Source organism: Pelodiscus sinensis, chromosome 8 (assembly GCF_052426305.1).
Source record: "Pelodiscus sinensis isolate ZL-2025 chromosome 8, ASM5242630v1, whole genome shotgun sequence".
Classification (NCBI taxonomy): Eukaryota; Metazoa; Chordata; order Testudines; family Trionychidae; genus Pelodiscus; species Pelodiscus sinensis.
This window is the reverse complement of record NC_143059.1, coordinates 52,072,004-52,090,535: the sequence shown is the minus strand read 5'-3', so window position 1 is coordinate 52,090,535 and position 18,532 is coordinate 52,072,004. Positions and strand designations below refer to the sequence as shown.

At 38.7% G+C, this 18,532-nt stretch overlaps 1 protein-coding gene across 3 annotated transcripts in view; it reads right to left on the bottom strand.

Moving 5' to 3' along the window:
• ADAM12 (ADAM metallopeptidase domain 12) overlaps nucleotides 1-18,532 on the bottom strand; it is a 308,214-nt gene that overhangs the window by 24,326 nt on the left and 265,356 nt on the right. For 2 of the 3 annotated variants that reach the window (XM_025188248.3, XM_075935285.2), the window contains exons 15-20: nucleotides 13,794-13,902; nucleotides 13,499-13,697; nucleotides 9,945-10,022; nucleotides 7,398-7,506; nucleotides 997-1,132; nucleotides 242-350 (exon numbers count right to left, since the gene is read on the bottom strand). In XM_025188248.3, coding sequence (XP_025044033.2) covers nucleotides 242-350; nucleotides 997-1,132; nucleotides 7,398-7,506; nucleotides 9,945-10,022; nucleotides 13,499-13,697; nucleotides 13,794-13,902 — 740 coding nt within the window. The remainder of the gene's footprint in view (nucleotides 1-241; nucleotides 351-996; nucleotides 1,133-7,397; nucleotides 7,507-9,944; nucleotides 10,023-13,498; nucleotides 13,698-13,793; nucleotides 13,903-18,532) is intronic. The other variant, XR_012905666.2, reaches the window with a different exon arrangement.

The following is an 18,532-nucleotide window of genomic DNA, read 5'->3' as shown; positions in this document are numbered from 1 at the left end:
TACTTTTGTCTGAGATGGCTGGCTGTATCCCAGACATTAATTGTATTTCTTTTCAACATTTGAAGTCTCTATCTGTCTGGAACTTGGAAGGAAAAGTGCATTTTGGACCCACTTTTTCTGCTCTTGTTTAACTTGTTCAGAGTTTTATATAATTTAAATAAGAAGTGTCATAATTACTGCAAACATACGGGAAATGTATATCAAATTCTAATAATGATATTTTGACTGTTTAAGAACCCACCTTATGTATGTTTAAATTTTGTGGCTTTATGACTAGATTTTTACTGAGAGTTGTGGTATGAACATGATTAGGCTCAAATGAACTGGAAGGCCTTGCGGGACTCACAGACCTGCAATACAAGTATACACTTATTGAATGCAACTTTGTTCTTACAGCTTTATTTTTTCACAGTAACTTTCTCAAAATAACACTTTGAAAGGGCTTTCTCATTTTTTGCTCTCTACGGAAAACAAGGGAATGTAAAAATGATCTTAAAGTCTTGCATGAATAAAAATAAATATTGATTTTTTTGAAGCCACTAGTCTGTTAAATTAGCTGTTGCAATCTGTGGAAATGCAGCTTTATAGCACCCAAGAGACTGTTCTAATGAGTCTAGCATTTAAGTAGTGATGACCCCAAATATGGAAGTCTTTGCTCACTTGACTGAGTTTAGATAAAAGGTCAAGCCAGATAATGAAAATATTTCAAGCAACCCAAAATCAAGGCAAAGTTTCTTTTACATTTTAATTGCTTAGCACAAAAAGTATAATAAAAAGGCATATGGTCAAACCCCATTTTATTTACTGAAGTCAATGAAGTTGAAGTAAAGAAGAAAGAACACTGCTGACAGACTCCTCTTAATTAATGATGCATTTCAGTAAACTTGACTCATAACAGCTCAAATATGCACCACAAACACTGAGAGAGATAATGTGTATGGTCAGTTTCTACTGAACTTTATTATAATGAACAGATAGTTAAGAAAAATATAATACCTTAATTTCTCAATTGTTGTCTTTTTATTTGTAAATAGCAGTCTAATCAAAGTCTTCCTTTTGAGATACATGATTAAACCAGCAGCAAAAAGGCACAGAATGGTTACGAGTATTCCTATGGTTAAACTTCTATTATCTGAAATAAAACACATGTTTTGGACTTGTGATAAGGGTCAGTTATGGTGAAATTTGTGTGATATCAAGAGTGGCATGTTGCTGGCTAGACCTGCTTTCTAGAAATCTACAAAATGAAATTAGTAAATAATTTATTAGGGATCTGATAAGGTAGTATTTTGGCTTTGCTTATGCTTGAACTTAATTCTCCCATCATTTGTTTCTGTCAGCTCCAAAAATAAAATGGTTAAATACAAGCTGATAGAGATTCAGTTCATTCTTCAACTGTATAAACTGTTCCAAAGCAGAAAACTTAAATACAAAGGGGTGCACTAAAATATGGAAGAGGTAATTAAATATCAACTCTGTGATATAAGTACTAAATCATGATAGTTTATTTGTTAGCTTTGATTTATTACTTAAAACCCAACAGCTGATAGCAAAATGGTTGTGTCTCAGATCACCAACATTTTCTCCATTGTAAATGGATATGAGTGAAAGGGTAAAAATCAGTTGTTTTGTAGGGGAAATTAAATAACAAGCCATTACAGAATTGCAATCTCTATACCAGGGTTCATGGTACTCCAGTGGACAACTTCATTGCATTATTTGGATTTTACAATCCAAATGTCAGCCCTTTACATTGAGGTTGAAAACCGTTGTGACAATGGTTATGCTCCTTGAGCTCAGTAACAGCAGATAGAATGGAATAATCATGGCCTTTGCTTTAAATTCAGTGATATACAATAATTAAAAATGCTACCAACTTCTGCTCTTCCAAAACCAGAAAACAATCAATAAAAGATTCTACCCAACCTAAGCCAGGGTAAAAACCACGTGCTGGGAGCTCTCTCTCGTATACCAAGGGAGTTTGCAGCTGAAGAGTCTCTGTTAACTGTAGCTCTGGTAATATGATGGGGGAGCAGGAAGGTCTCTAGTCTATATAGTTAATATGTCAAAGCTAACATTTGGAAATAAAGGACCATGCAATGTAAGAATATGAAGCATTGATATCATGTGCTTGTGATGAGATACTCCATTTAATATGCAGGCTGCTGTTTTCTATACTGGCTTAAGTTCCAGAATGATTTAAGTTGCAGTTATGTGAAGATCACATTGCAATAGCCTAATCTAAAGGTAACAAAGATACGAATCAATCAAGCCAGGAAGTTTTGCATTTAAAAAACCAAAACAGTCACAATGTTGTGGTCAGGAAAAGATTGGGAAAACTTGGGTAGTTAGCTTTGGTATATGATCATCTAGCAGTAGCTGGGGATGCATTAATACTGCAGAACTGTAATGATGTAAGGTATCTCTCTTCCTCAGTAAAAGGTACAGTTATAATACTTACAATGGCAACCTCCCACCATCATCTCAGTCTTATCCTAATGGAATTTCAGCTGGCTAGATCTTCAGCCTACCCCAGCTTCACATAGATATTGGCCAGTGCAACTGACAGGATTGGTTGCATTGTGCGTCAGCAATATAGGACACTAGCTCATAGTAACAGTAATAAATCTTTTTCCAGTACTAAAAGCTAAATAAAATTAGTAATTCAAGAGTAGGCAATTATATTTAATTTATCTTTACATTGCAATTCTGTTAAATATTTAATGCTGCTACTTAAAAATATATATAGTGTGCTATGCACATGGATCTAGTAAAAGTAATCTAGGTAAAATCCATTACTAAAGACAAATCAAGCCATTTGTCACATTTAACTAACATAAATATTGTTGTGTTCTTTAGTGAGCTAATCCTACAGTTTGAATTATAGCTGTGCAAACTATTCAGATCACATTCCAAAACATATCAAGTGCTCACATTTAAATCAAAAGTGTCAGGGAAAGAAAATTAGTTCTTTGAGTGCTTGCTCATATTTATTCCAATTTGGTGTGCACATGCTGCGTGCATGGTTGCCAGAAAGTATTACTCTAGCTGCTATCCTTTGGGTCAGTTGTGGAGCCCCCTAAGAGTTCCTTCTTGCCGCCAGTGGCGGCTGTTAGAACTGTAGCTCTCTTGCATTGCAGTCATCACACATCCCTAGAGTTTAAAGTTAGTTTTCTTGATAACAGTTAACAGTTAGTTAGCACTGTTGCAGCGGAAGTGAAGGTGTTTCCCCTTCTTGCCTGTATTCCCTCTGGGACCTGGGGCATGCCAAGGTCCCAGGGATTCAAACCCTGCAGCTCTGGCCAAAAGGCTATGGCAACAAGTAGCTCCCATGATTCCCCTTCTTTGGTGTTTGGGGGAATCCCACCAAGCAGATAAGAGCATGATATGCAAGGACTTCAAGCCTTGGACCATAAAGGAATGGGATTCTCATCTGAAGCAGCACCTCATGGAGTCTACCCTGTAGCCACTAGGGCAGGATATAGCATCAAGTGCTCTGATGTGTAGCATATCACCTTTGGTTCTGGGCCTGGCACTGAAAAAGGACAGTCAGAACTGCTATTCACCGAAGCCCTCCACCTGGTGCTGGTCTCACTCTCTGGCATGGCCTTCTAAGGCAGCCAAGCCCTCCACGTCCTCCATGCCCACAGGTCCTGACGGTCTTTGGCCCTGAGGCACAGAGATGCTGAGCTCCTCACATGTCCCGAGCTCAACTGTCTTGCACTCTCCAAAGGTAGAAGTAATGTTGGTCAGCTTGTCCTCCATGCTGGACATGTTCAAGGCCTTTGGCCAAATGCTCCCTGCTTTACCTATCAGGGCTTTTCTGGTTGCCATTACCTCCACTCGACAGGTGTTGGAGCTTTGTGCCCTGACATCAGTCAGAACCCCCATACACAAGGATAAGGTCCAGTTTCATCTCGATCAAGCTCTTTCTGGATCACAGTGTGTATCCATGCATGTTATGATTTTGCCCAGATCATCCCACTGCCTCTCATGGTGCATTCTATGCTAGTGCAGGCCTCTTCAGAGGCTTTCCTGGCTCATGTACTGCTTCAAGAAATCTGTAAAGCTGCAACTTGGTCTTTGGTGCATACCTTCACATTGCACTATGCCATTGTGCAACAATCAAGACAGGATGCAGCCTTTGGTACCGTGGTTCTCAAGTCATCCACGCCCTGACTCTGACCTCCTCCTCCTGGGTAAGGCTTGTGAAATACCTACTTAGAACAGATATGAGCAAGCACTTGAAGAGGGGAAAAAAAGTTATTCACCTTTGTAACTGTTGTTGTTTGAGATGTGTTGCTCATATCCATACCCACACTCTTTCTTCACAGTCAGAGTAGCCAGCCTGAAGGAACTGACTTGTACGTTCAGGTCAGCAGAGACACATATAACGCGCCATGCTGGTGCCACTCCAGGGGACTTCCACAGCCAACCCGATAGGTAGCTGCTCAGGTAAAACTTTCTGGCCATCATACATGTGGTGCACGCAAATTTACTTAGAATAAATATGAGCAACACATTCCGAAGAACAGTTACAAAGGTGAGTAGCTGTTTTTTGTTGCCGTGGATATGATTGTGAGGTCACTAGTTCAGCATTACAATTTAATGTAGGATTCAGTATGTAGAGTCTACAAGCCAATTTATACTGAGTAGCATTTTTCATGTGAAAAGAGTTCAGATTACTTTCCAGAAAATCATATGCCATACATACAAATGTGAGCAGACTATGGGCCTAGTTCTCCTGTCACTGATATAAATCAGAACTCCATTTAAATCACTAACGTTATTGTACTCTGAAATATAACTTGTATCTAAAGATTATCAAAATAAGGTATTGATTTACAGGCATTTACTTTTACAAATCAAAACCTCATAATATGACAAATTTAGAAAATTAAGTAAATGTGATATGGTGACTTATAAGAAAATGTTTTGTAGTGGGGAAAACTTCTGAATAGGTCACAGTTAAACATAAAATCCATTTTTAACTTTCACATTTTTAAAAGTTACTGTATCAATATCAAATTTGAGAGTAACTTTTGAACAAGAGCACATCTTTCAGAGAAAAAATTGCTAGTGAGAATCCACCATGATCTTTGCTAAATTGTTCCAGTGGTAATTACCCTCGCTGTCAAAAATCTGCACTTCAACTCTAGACTGAATTTGTCTAGTTTAAATGTCCAGTCTTTGAATCTTTTATATTCTTGTCTGCAAGATTGAAAAGCACATTGCCGATTTTTTGTTCTTTACATAGGTTCTTATAAACTGTGACCAAGAAATCTGTTAACTTTCTCTTTAAGTTAAATTGAACTCCTTGGCTGTGTCTACACTGGCCACATAACCCGTAATAGCTATGGAAATAAGAGAAGTCAGAATAGGGAAATGCGCGGGGGATTTAAATATCCCCCGTGGGATTTAAATAAATATAGCCGCCGCTTTTTTCTGGCTTGGGGAAAAGCCGGAAAAGAGCGTCCAGATTGGCGCGATCCTTGCAAGTAGGAATAAGAGATCCTCAGGAATAGGGCTTTATTCCAGAGGATCGCGGCAGTCTGGACGCTCTTTTCCGGCTTTTCCCCAAGTCGGAAAAAAGCGGCGGCTATATTTATTTAAATCCCACGGGGGATATTTAAATCCCCCGCGCATTTCCCTATTCTGACTTCTCTCATTTCCATAGCTATTACGGGTTATGTGGCCAGTGTAGACACAGCCCTTGTGTTTATCACCGGTAAGACAACTTTCCCAATCCACTAATAATTTTGGTCACTATGTTGTTAACTCTCTCCAATTTATCATCAAGATCCTTCTTGAATTAAAGACATCAGAATTGAATACTGTATTCCAACAGTGGTTACACCAATACCAAATACTGAGCGAATATTCTTACTACTACTTAAGATTCTCTGGTTGTGCATCCAAGGCGTGTGCATGTAGAGCTGATTATCTGCCATGACCAAGACTATTTTTTCACTGCTTTCCAGTGCTTTCCAGGTCAGAGTTCCCCATTCTGTAAATATAGCCTGCATTCTATGTTTGTTTGTTTACACTTGAACATTTTGAAAAACATATGAATTGCAAAAGTGATCCAGTTCATTCTGCATCAGTGACCTTTCACTTTCATTATTTACCACTCCTCTGTTCTTATGTGTCATAAGTGAATATTAAATTTTCTTCTAGGCCACTGATAACATTTTTAAATACCTGTAGCGTAGAATGAAAAAACAATCTCTGTGAGACCCAGTAGAAACACATCTAGGCAATGATGATTTTGTGTTTACACTTATGTTTTCAGATCTCCTCATTAGCCAGTTTTTAAAACATTTAATAAGTGTAATAATTTTGTATTTCTAGTTTAATGAAAATGTTGTATGGTATCAAGTCAAATGCCTTACCGAAGTTTATGTAAATTACATCAATACTGTTACCTTTATCATCCAAACTCATAATCTCATCCAGAAAAAATATCAAGTTAGTTTGAGCTGATTTATTTTCCATAAACTAGTGCTGATTGGCATTAATTTTACTACCCTCCTTTAACAATGATGCTGTAGTCACTGGCAGATATTTTGGCATTTGATATATCTCAAGGTACATCTGAAACACTATCTCTTACATGGTGATATGCTAGAAGGACTAAATAGATAGGTGCAAACTGTTACAGAGTACAAGTCAGTAATGGGCAACCAACTCTATTGAGTGGGCCACGTGGATGGCCCTCCCTAGTCTCAGTGTTTTGCAAGACTAAAATTAGTCATGTGCAATAACCATGACCAAAAAAGATTGAGTACCTTAATACATGGCATGCTGAATATTTCAAAAGAAGTAGAAATCATTCATATAGTAATAAAACTATCAACTTCAAACAATAGTTTAAAATATTACACTTACTTTACAATATCAAATCACTGCCTCCTCTCCCTAGCACGTTCCCTGCTCCTTTCTCTCCCTCCCAGCACTTCTGGAGTACCATGAACTGGCTGATTTATACCTGTCTCAAATCCTCCCCCTACCTCCCAGAGCTTACATTTACGTAAACACCACAAGTCAGTTAAGTAACTTGCTCATTTCCACATACTGAGTTAGGGTTAAAACTCAAGTTCCTGGTTCCTAAAATTGCACTCTCACCAATATACCATGGCCCCACATATCCCCAATTACTGAATTAGGCAGCTTACTTTTAAAAACAAATTGTTTGTGTTCTTAATTATGCAATAATATAGCTACAGTCAACTGACAGTGATTTTGCTTCACTAAATTTTAATTGGTGCCAATTCATTTGAACTAGCTTGTCCAATTAATTGACAGTTTTGCACTCTCAATGCACATTTTCAATAAAAACCCATGTGGATTTTCACTTTCTATCATAGAATGGCAGGAAAGTGCTAGCTATTACTAACCTGCTTGTCTAGTTGGTCCACTGTCCATGCTGCCACCAAAACCTGGCTTGTCGCAATGGGGAGGGGCCCAGTCAGGTTCGCAGTGACAATTTTTTTTATTGTTACAGACCTTCAATATAAAATTATGACAAATGAAGTAAAATGAAGTTAATTCAGAGTTGAATCTTATCAGAGCACATAACAGGGACACTTCCAAATCAGCATACTGTAACTACCTCGATTCAATACAATTACTTAACACGTTTTTCAAAATGTTTATATCCTAATAGCAATGTGGAACCTAAATCACTATTCAAGTTGCGCGTGTAATAACTTAAACTGTAAGTGCCATTTCGTACCTCTGCTGAAACTATGAAACTCAGGGCATGAAAGAAGAGTGGTGTTCATCTTCAATCATCTGAACTAACATTCACTACACTCACTTGTCTTCAATGTTTCTCTTTCTCCTCTCCATCAGGAGCCTCACTCACAACTCCTATTACTTCTCCCTTGAAAAGAACGAGAGTCCTCTCACCTTCTTAAAGCCCCAGCAGTGCCTGAGCTGCTTACTTTCTGGTCTGAGTCCTAACTTCCCTATGTTGGACTGCCTACTGATTCTGGCACTTCGCAGGCCTCAGCTGTAAGGGTGACCAACATTCCCAGCCAAAGGGAATTGGTCACACTGTGTGTACAATTTGGAGGAAGAAGGATATTGGCAAAGATGAGAGATAAGGTCAGCTCCCAGACTACTGCACTAGGCAATGCAGTATGGGAAGGAGGTGGGAAGCCCTCAGTGGAGAAAGAACAGGTTAAGAACTATTTAGAAAAGCTAGACATATACAAATTCATGGATCTGGATTTAAGGCAGCTGACGGTACTGAGGGAGTTGGCAAATGTCATTGCAGAGCCTTTGGCCATTATCTTTGAAAACTCATGGAGATTGGGAAAGGGCCCGGATGATTGGAAAAAGGCAAATGTAGTAACCATCTTTAAAAAGGGAAGAAGGACAATCTAGGGAACTACAGACCAGTCAGCCTTACCTCAGTCCCCGGAAAAATCAAGGAGGGGATCCTCAAGAAATCCATTTTGAAGCACTCGGAAGAGGGGAAAGTGATCAGGAATAGTCAACATGGATTCACCAAGGGCAAGCCTGACCAATCTGATTAGATTTTGTGATGAAGTAACTGGCTCTGTGGACATGGGGAAGTCATGGAAGTGATATGCCTTGACTTTAGCAAAGCTTTTGATAACGGTCTCCCACAATATTCTTGCCAGCAAGTTAAGGAAGTGTGGATTGGATAAATGGACTGTAAGGTGGATAGAAAGCTGGCTAGATTGTCGGGCCCAATGGGTAGCGATCAACGGCTCAATGTCTGGTTGGTAGTCAGTTTCAGGCAAGTGCCCCAAGGATCAGTTCTAGGGCTGGTTTTGTTCAACATCTTTATTAATGACCTGGATGAGGAGATGGATTGCACCATCAGCAAGTTTGCGGATAATACTAATCTAAGGGGAGAAATAGATACATTGGAGGGCAGGGACAGGGTCCAGAGTGACCTAGACAAATTGGAGGATTGGGCCAAAAGAAATCTGATGAGGTTCACAAAGGACAAGTGTAGAGTCCTGCACTTGGGACAGAAGACTCTCAAGCATTGTTACAGGCTAGGGACCGAATGGCTAAGTAGCCATCCTGGAGCTACCTCTGCTGTTGCTCTGCACAATGGTCCTTAGTCGATACAATTTGTATAGACTACATGATTAGTCAGATGACTGCAATTTAACATCTCTACTGTGAACTACTCTCTGGAAATAGTTTTCCCACCAGTTATGTATGCACTGACCTTATAGTAGCTCTACCTACCAGTTATTTCCAAAGTTTGTTTAAGAGAAGGTCATGTGAGACAGTACTTACTGAATTCAAGATATACCACATCTACTGCTTCTGCTCTATTCACAAGGCTTGTTACCCTGTCAAAAAAGCTATTAGGTTGGTTTGACACAATTTGTTCTTGATAAGCCTGTGCTGACTACCACTTATCTTGTTATCTTCTAGGTTGCTCACAAATTGATTTGTTTAATTATATGCTCTCGTATCTTTCCCAGTACTGAAGTTAAGATGCCTGGCCTGTAATTCATACACTGCAATCAGCATGGTTTTACTTTTTTATTTTAAACCTTTTGAAAGTGCTTTTTGAAAAACACGAATTCAGATGCAAACTCTTAACTCACATCTGTGACCACAGAGAAACTTATTTGAAATGTTAATAGCAAATTCTTTAAGAAGGAAGGGTAGGCTTAAAATCACTTTGAAGATGAAACAATTCCTTTTCATCTCAGAATGTTAAAAAAATAAATTACTATTTGATCACATTTTTCTTTGTTAAGTAAAATCATATTTAATTTCTCATGGTGCAGAAAGGGCACTGCAAATTGATATCTGTAGAGGGAAATGTTGAAGAGACTTTAACCGATATATTGCAAAGAATTGTAGATTCTAGAGTTGTTATCAGTGAATGATTTATTGCTCAACTGGGTATTGACTGACTACAAAAAAATTTCTGTAATACTTACTCCATGTCCATGGCATTTTGTTGCACATTCATGAACACCAAATATACTAGTATTTTGGCACTGGCGATTGAGACAGATCTGCAAAATTAGGAGAACAGATTTATATTCCCCCCCAAAAAACCATTACAACTTTACAACTATATTTATTCATCTTCCACCTTTCCAGTAACATTTGTGCTGATTTGCCTATCCAGTAACTGATTACACATCAGTAGAGTTAACCCTGATTTTCAGCAATGTAGAGAAGATCACAATCAGAAGCTATAGTCCAGATTTTTAAAGATACTTAGATGTTTGCTGCACTCAGTCTTTCAACATGTAACTGATTCAGGAGCTGAAGTTTCATTTTCAAAGGGGATTTATATACTGAGCATTGGCAATCAGGGGGATTTGTGCTTATATGCCCAACTCACTTTTGAAAACAATACCTAGGTTCCCAAGTCAGTTAGGCATTGCAACACTGAGCACAGCAATGCCTAAATACTTTTTAAAAGTACATTCTTTATATTATAACCATTTTGGATTCAAATCCACATTCAATCCTAGGCTGGGTAAAGGTCAATGTTACACTTGACTAGCTATGCAGAGTACTGCAAGATTGAATTTCAGGTATATGTGATATCAAAGACTATATACCGTGCTATTGTAAATCTGCCTAGCACCATTGACTTCAATGGAGCTACAGTAGTTTACATTAGATGAGGATCTGGCTTTTAGTTTCTGCAAACTAATAATTATTAAAACACTCTATTTACATAATTGGGTTCTTACTCTTTTAGAACAGTGAACATGTCAAAACCCTATTCTTTCATGTACTTGAACTGGCTGCATTAGAATTCTCACAAGCCACTTTCTGAATTAAAAGGTCAGATCCTCTGCTGGTATAAATGGACATAGTTCAATTTACACCAGGGCTGCACCTAGACAGGCAAGTTTTTCCGCAAAAGCAGATGCTTTTGTGGAAAAACTTGCCAACTATCTACACTGGCCACTTGAATTTGCGCAAGAACACTGATGATCTAATGTATGATCGTCAGTGTTCTTCCGCAAATACAATGACTCTCCCGTTCGGGAAAAAGCCCTCTTGTGCAAATACTTTTGCGCAAGAAGGCCAGTGTAGACAACTGAGAACCGTTTTGCGCAAAAAAGCCCCGATGGCAAAAATGGCGATCGGGGGTTTCTTGCGCAAAACCCCGTCTAGATTGGCACGGACGCTTTGCTGCAAAAAGTGCTTTGGATATCTGAAATTCTTGAATATTTTCGAAAGAACACTGATAAATGCTGATGTGGAACAAGGATGGAGGAAAAATGGCAAATTTCATCTGATTGGATAAATCTAAACCATTCTAACAGTGAAAGTTTTTTAAACTAAATTATTTTTAAATCAACCATAAATAGAGTTGCATATTAGGTAAAATAACCTAATTTCACAGGAAATTACAGATTAGCATTAGCATAGAGGAAGAGCTTTTACCCTTTTGTTAAGTGGAAATTAACAAATATAGAGTGTCATCCAATCATGTTCAAAGTTCTTTGTTTTATAATCATTACAGAGAGTTAACTTCACTCTTCCCGCACAGCTGAAGGTTGGGATAAAACAATCTAATAAAAGCACCAATACAAATGGAAATGACTGATGGAACTGATGGTAATAAGTTATCCAATTCTAACTGAAAAAACATTAAGATTGGAATGACTATTACTATACGAGCTCAGCAATAAAAAACCCAGTGTATAAATTATGCTCTCCTTTAAAACTCTAATTCAGTTTAGTAGGATTACAGGGCAGTCACAATAATTAGCAGCAGGCTGGGAAAAAGTGATGGCAGTAGACAAAAGGGATGTCTAATCAGGGCAGTTATCCCCTGGGGGGAAAAATTGGGAAGCAAATTAGAGTGAATAGGCATCAACCTGCATGCGTGTGGGGAATATGCTCTGATTACAGCAGTGTTCACAATTCAGATATTTAGAGTGTACTAGCACAGAGAATTCTGATCACATAAAAATGGCTGCATTTCAAACTTTAAATCTTCAGCATAAAAAATCAAGAATATTTAAATTCATATTCTGAATCCGTAATACAAATATGGTAATGCCTTGAAAATATAATTTCATGAGTATTAGGCAGTCTAGTCTATAGAGCATGTTTATGCGGAGTACAATTAGACAGATTAGAAAGATTAAATACTCACTACTGAACTGGAATGGGGGGGGGACTTCTATACCACTGGATTACTCACTAGTTTTCTCTACGAATAGCCATTTTATAGACCATTTTATCACAGAATTATTTTACATTTATGGAGGGTGGTGTGTTTTCTTATAGCTTTTGTAGTAATAAGACATTTTTAAAATCTGTTGCTAATATGTGTAACAAATGTGGTAATTCAGCAACATTCAAACATTTGGATACATGAATGGTTTTCTTGCAACTAACCTAAACTTTCCTAGACTCTTCCCCTTCTTCCTTTCTGTCCACAAACCTCTAATCACATGCCTGCCCTCTCCTCTCCTCCTCAGTAGTGCAAAGGCTCAACGTCCCTCAACTCCATAAATTTAAAGCCCTCCTGTGGCCAACGGCTCTTCTCTCTCCCACTGCCCTGTCTGCTTTTTTCCCCTCCAGTTAAAACTATGGATATGGTGCCAAGATGGAAACTGTACTACACATGTGGAAGACAAGTAATAATTTTTGCAGTGTGTGTGTGTGTGTGTGTGTGTGTGTGTAAAATTTAGCTTCGGCGTCTACACAACCATTGGTTTGTTTTCCTTTAAAGTGAAAGATTGTTCATTTCAGATGCTTCAATTTCAATAAGCAGCTTTTTTGGAAGTGAAAAATGGAAATGCAAGTAGTGATTAGCAAAATCTTATGAACACATTAAGAAGCTCATGTAGAAATATCAGAAAACTCCATGGATACTCATCATTTTGGGTATTGGTATAAAAATTCATAGACCTTTATATTTTGAATCTTATATTTTATTAAACACAAAGGCTACGTCTACACTGCAAGGTTTTTGTGCAAAAATGGCCATTTTCTGAATGGATCCAAAGAATATTCAACAAATCCTGGGTAATCTGTTTATGTAAATCTGTTGACCTAATTAATTAATCCTGTACAATAGAATAAACAACAAATTCTGACTCAAGACAATACACAAACCTATTTAATTACAATCCTAATGCCCAGGTATAACACCAAACAATAAAAATACTTTGTCAGATTTTCAATAGCTGGTCTTTATTTTGGCTTTTGGAATTATTTTACAAGAGAAAAAAATGGATTTGTATAAAAAGTAGAAAAAGTACTAATGAAACATACATCTAAGCAATTTACATTATACCTACAAAAATGTGGGTTCAAAAACAGAAGCCAAGTGAAGAAGCAGGTAAAAACATGGCTCCCTATGAGGCTGTGGAAAACCATGCAAAATCACATACTTCTTTGTGAAAAAAGACACTTATTTTAGTACACAGAGATTTGAGACATAAGGATAATAAAGTTCCACTTTTATACATTGAGAATTGGCTGTTTGGAGATTATTTTTGAATCTTACTTTTCCATCTTCACATTTTGTGCCTGCCAAAACGAGACCGGGATCAGGCATATCATCACCCAAGTACACATGGGTACCACGACATAGAATCTTGCCTCCTTCCTGCAGCGGGATATTAGTTTCTATGGAAACAGCATTGGTACCAATTACAGGTCGATTTGCTCCCCCTTGACACTGAATTTTTCCACATTTAGCATCTCTGAAGGGAAAAATGATTTCAACAGTTTTAAAGATATCCAAAAACTGTGGCTTGTGTTGCAACATCAGTAGTTCTGGATGAAAAGAGAGAGACTACCTGGGTTCACATTTAGCAAAGGAACTTTTGGAGTCCTTGCCACAGTTGCCATAAGGATCACCTGCAGAATTGACTCTCTCAAAGCAGATCCCAGGAGCAGGTTTAGCACCTGAAATAAAAACAAATCAGGATTTTCATCTGACACAGTTTTTAATAAGTTTCTTTGAGCTCCACTTGTATTTTAGTGGAAGGTGAGATGTGGCCTGCATGCAGATCAAGCCCATCAAAACAGTTCTGCTTACTCAGCATGCTAACTGAGCAACCTGAATGTATGGATTGTCCACAGTTGGTGGTCTCTCTTGGCTAAGTGAATTGATAAACGAATTAGGCTTAATTCTCCACGATTTCTAGATGGTGTCCCTCATATATCCTCTTTAAACATAACTGTAACTAGTTTGGCCAAGAAAGATAATGAATAGTTTACCAGTTGTCTTCAGAGTAGGTAAGTTACCTCCAGAGTAGGTAAGTGAGAACCTAAGAGCTAAAGAATAGCCAAAGAGCAGTGCTAGGTCACTGAGGGTGTGTCTACATTGCACCATTATTTTGAGATAACTAGCGTTATTTCGAAATAACAATGTGAGTGTTTACACAGTAATTCTGTTATTTCGAAATAAATTTGAAGTAACAGCCGGCTTATTCTGACTTCTGTAAACCTCATTCCATGAGGAATAATGCCTATTCTGAAATAGCTATTTCGACGTAAGCTACACAATTGATGTAGCTAAAGTTGCGTAGCTTAATTTGACTTTAGCCCTGCTGTGTAGACTTACTCCTAGTGAGCATTATAATTTCCAAATATTTGAGCTGTTTCCAAGCATGTGTATATAGTAATAATTTTGTAGTGCTTGATAAAATTTCTAAAAAGAGAAAGGTGAAAAAAGGGCTTCATATTCCTGAAGAATAAAATTAAACATGGTAAAAGAGAGTTACGGTTAGTGTAAATCTTTTCATTAATAATGCAGAGATTAAAAACTCAATTTATTATATATATTTCACAGTCAGAAGCTTGACTAATAGAATGTTCTTAACTAAGCAGCAAGCTAATGCTACCATGGACAAAATGTTCAATCTTAGGGAAAGGTTTTAGATGGCTTCCTTAACTCTCCCTAACGTTTTACAGATTGACACTGGAAAACTCAGAAAATAAGGCTAAGAGGGAACAAAATATGAGCTGCTTCTCTCCTGGAGAGAAGGACAAGAGCCTGAAGTTCTTTGACTGATTACTATCAAGCTTGCTGAATTCAGGATACTTCTCAAATCTGAGACTATTAAACAGGAATCACACAAGATCGTTATACTTTTTTCAGGAAACCACAAGCAATAATTATAAATTAACGGAGGCATCTTAAAAAAAAAAAAACTATCCAGATGAAAGCCAAAATTCAAACTTCACTTTCTATGAGGTTTCTGTCTTGACTTTCCAGTTCAGGGCCAAGATTCAGCATCAGATTTAAATTTTAAACATGCACAAGCTAGTACTATTTTTTTAAATTAAAGTGGTAGAAGGAATAAGTGGAAATAAGCTTGACGATCAAGTAAACCTAATTCCATTCCTTCTTGCATTTACACAGACCTAATTATTTAGCCTCAACTTTCATAACTAGCCTAAGGAATGCAGCACTTGTGCACCTACTTGTGCACCTGCTTCTGGTGTCGTTTTCTCAACTGGGAAAACTCTTACCCAGTAGGTTATCTTATACAGTAATGAACACATCCTCTAAAAGAGTACCAAGAGAACGTGTCACTGTGACAGTCCAAATACAAATGTTTGCACAGAACGTTATGTGTGTCTATAACAGCAAACACATTGCTTGTGTGTGTGTGCCTACATTGCCTCAAGACCATCAATCAAGATTGATTAAGGACATGGCCATTACTTGGATAAGGAGCGATATGAAGGAGAGCAGACGGGTGGATTTTCATTTACTGAAGGATCCTTTAGATACTCACCTATATTTTTGAATGTCGAAGCAGCCAGCATGTTAAAGATGACAAAGTAGGCTTTGTTGTCTAGGGAGCTCATCTATCTCTTTTAGCTCCACAGGCACATTCAACTCCAACTGATGTTACTTATTAAGAGACCAGACCTTTAAGTGGACAGACAGTCCATTCCTACCAGGCTCTGCGTACACTGCATGTAAAAGCACCTGACTCACATTGGTCAATTGTGGTCTGGAAACCAAAGCCTAGCTCTAAATTTCTGTTACCTAATTGAAAGCATAACATTCATTGGCTTGGGATTCAGATGATTGCAACCTCCATCAGATTGGACATTTTTCCAACTTTCGATTTTATTTTAGCTACAAGCATGAAAATATATGAGGAAACTGAACAGATGGAGTTCCTAGGTTAAAAGACAGAGCTCTCAAAGGACTTACGTAAGAAATTCATAATGTTATGTTTCTTGAGGAAGCTCATTTATCACAATTTCAGCACACAAACTGAAGGAGAAAGTGCTTTCTCTATTTTGCTACTTCAAGAAGAAGAAACAAAATGATTTGCGAAAAGATTTCCAATGGATATTAAGTGCCTTGATATTGGATGAGCAAGAGTTTATTTAACTTAGCTATTGACAGTTACAACACTGCAACCCTATAATTAAGGTCCTATCAGTCTTTGCCTTCCAAATCTTATTTTTTACGCAATTAAATCATCTGAAATTCACATCACATTAAAACATGCCCCTGAAGTTGTCAGCCTGGATACATATTTTTTCAGAAGTGAAAACTGATTAATTTACTTCTTTAATTACAACACAAAAACAGAGTAATGTTGTACGGGTTCAAATGCTTCTATAACTTGCTTTAATTAAAATACCTTAAAATATGAACATGAGAAGGAGGGTTCGAATCTGAGAAGGAGCAAGATTTCTGACAGTAGGGGAAGTTACAAACACAGATACTAGGTGTTTGTACTAGGTGCTGAAATGAAAAGCAGAAAGGAGAGGAAGGCAGCTCTTGTTAAGGGACTAGACCACTGGATTAAATTGCCTAGGGAGTAAGGATGTTAACTAGCAGTTAATTGACTAGTAGAGTAGTCAATGGAATTTCCATTGACTACCCGATTAGTTGAAAGGCACTTCAGCTCTTGTAATTTCAAAGGAGGAATGCAGAACTCTGTGTGCAGCCCGGGGCCTGTGGGAAGTCCTGCTGACTTCGTGCTGACTTTGTGCCAGCTTTGAAATGTACAAGAGTCCCCAGCAGGGGCTCTTGTGCATTTCAAAGCAGAAGCGCTGACCCGGGCTCCATGTTGCGCTGCTGCTTTGAAATACCACGTGGAGCCCGGGGTCAGCTGGGAACTCCCCAGCTGATCCCGGGTTCCGTGGAAATGCTGTGCTGGAGCATTGGATCAGCTGGTGAGTCCTCAGCTGACCTCACGCTCCATGTGCGGCAGCACCGCACAGCTGTGCGGGGCTGCCCCTTTGACTGACTCAGCATTTGAAAGGGACAGCGCCACACAGCTGAGCCAGGCATCAGCTGTGCAACTGCCCCTTTGAAATGCCGAGCGCTGATCACCTGGGGACTCTCCAGCTGATCTTGGGCTCCGTGGAAATGCCACACTGGAGCAGGAGATCAGCTGGGGAGTCCCCAGCTGACCCCAGGATCCACGTGCGCAGCACCACACAACTAATTCCCAGCTCAGCTGTGCGGCACTGCCGCATTCAAGTACCCCCCTCTTCTTCTCCCTTTGCTGCCTCTACCTGATAGAGGCAGCAAGGGGCGGGGGGGGGGGGGAGGGGGGAGTGAGGGGAAATCAACTAATCGACTGACTATCCAATAAGCATATTCGACTAGTCCTTAAAATCCGTACTAGGGAGGTTGTGGAATCTCCATCACTGGATATATTTAACAGCAGGTTAGACAGACATCTATCAGGGATGATATAAACTGTGCTTGGTCCTTCTGTGAGAGCAGGGGACTGGACTTGATGATCTCTTGAGGTCCCTTCCAGTTCTAGTGTTCTATGATTCTATTCTGTGATAGAACCAACAGACAGACTCCACCCAACAAGAAGGCCATCTGACATTTGGCTGCATGAGCTGTCCCACGTTATTCACACAGGAACAAATGAATGTAGATGCATACCCTCTGCTCCTCTTCTGAAAGATTTATTTGCCTGTCAGTGTGGAAAATGCCAGCAGTCTAAAGGTTAACATTCTCCACACTCCCAGGAAATCAATAATTTGTCTGTTTCTCATAGTTTTCTGCATATGTAGTTTATCCTGAAAATGCCAATGGAGCTGCAGACATTATACAAATGCATTTACGATTGATGTATCCTTCAGTCATATTACTGTTGGTAGGTCAAACAAATGGCAATATAACTTTTTAGAAATGGAAATATAAAAAAAATGTTTCAAGTGGAAGCATTTTACTCTTTTAGTATAAACATGATACACATGCAAGAGTATGCAGTATTGCTGTAGCCATGTGGGTCTCAAGATATTAGAGACAAAACAGGTGAGGTAATATTTTTTATTGGCCTGAGAGACAAGCTTTTGTGCTACACAGAGCTCTGCAGAAGAATACTACCTGACCTAACTTATCTTCTGCACATGCAAGCATAAAACAGAAGAAAAATCTGCACTGGGAGCAGAGCACAGTAATGATGCTCTTTAGAGACTGTCCCTGGAGCTTTCTAGCTAGCCAAATGCTTGGTGAAACACACCATATGTTTTTAAGTGGCTTCAATCCAGGATCAAACTCTAGCTGTGGAGGCCTTCAAAGCATCAAATATGT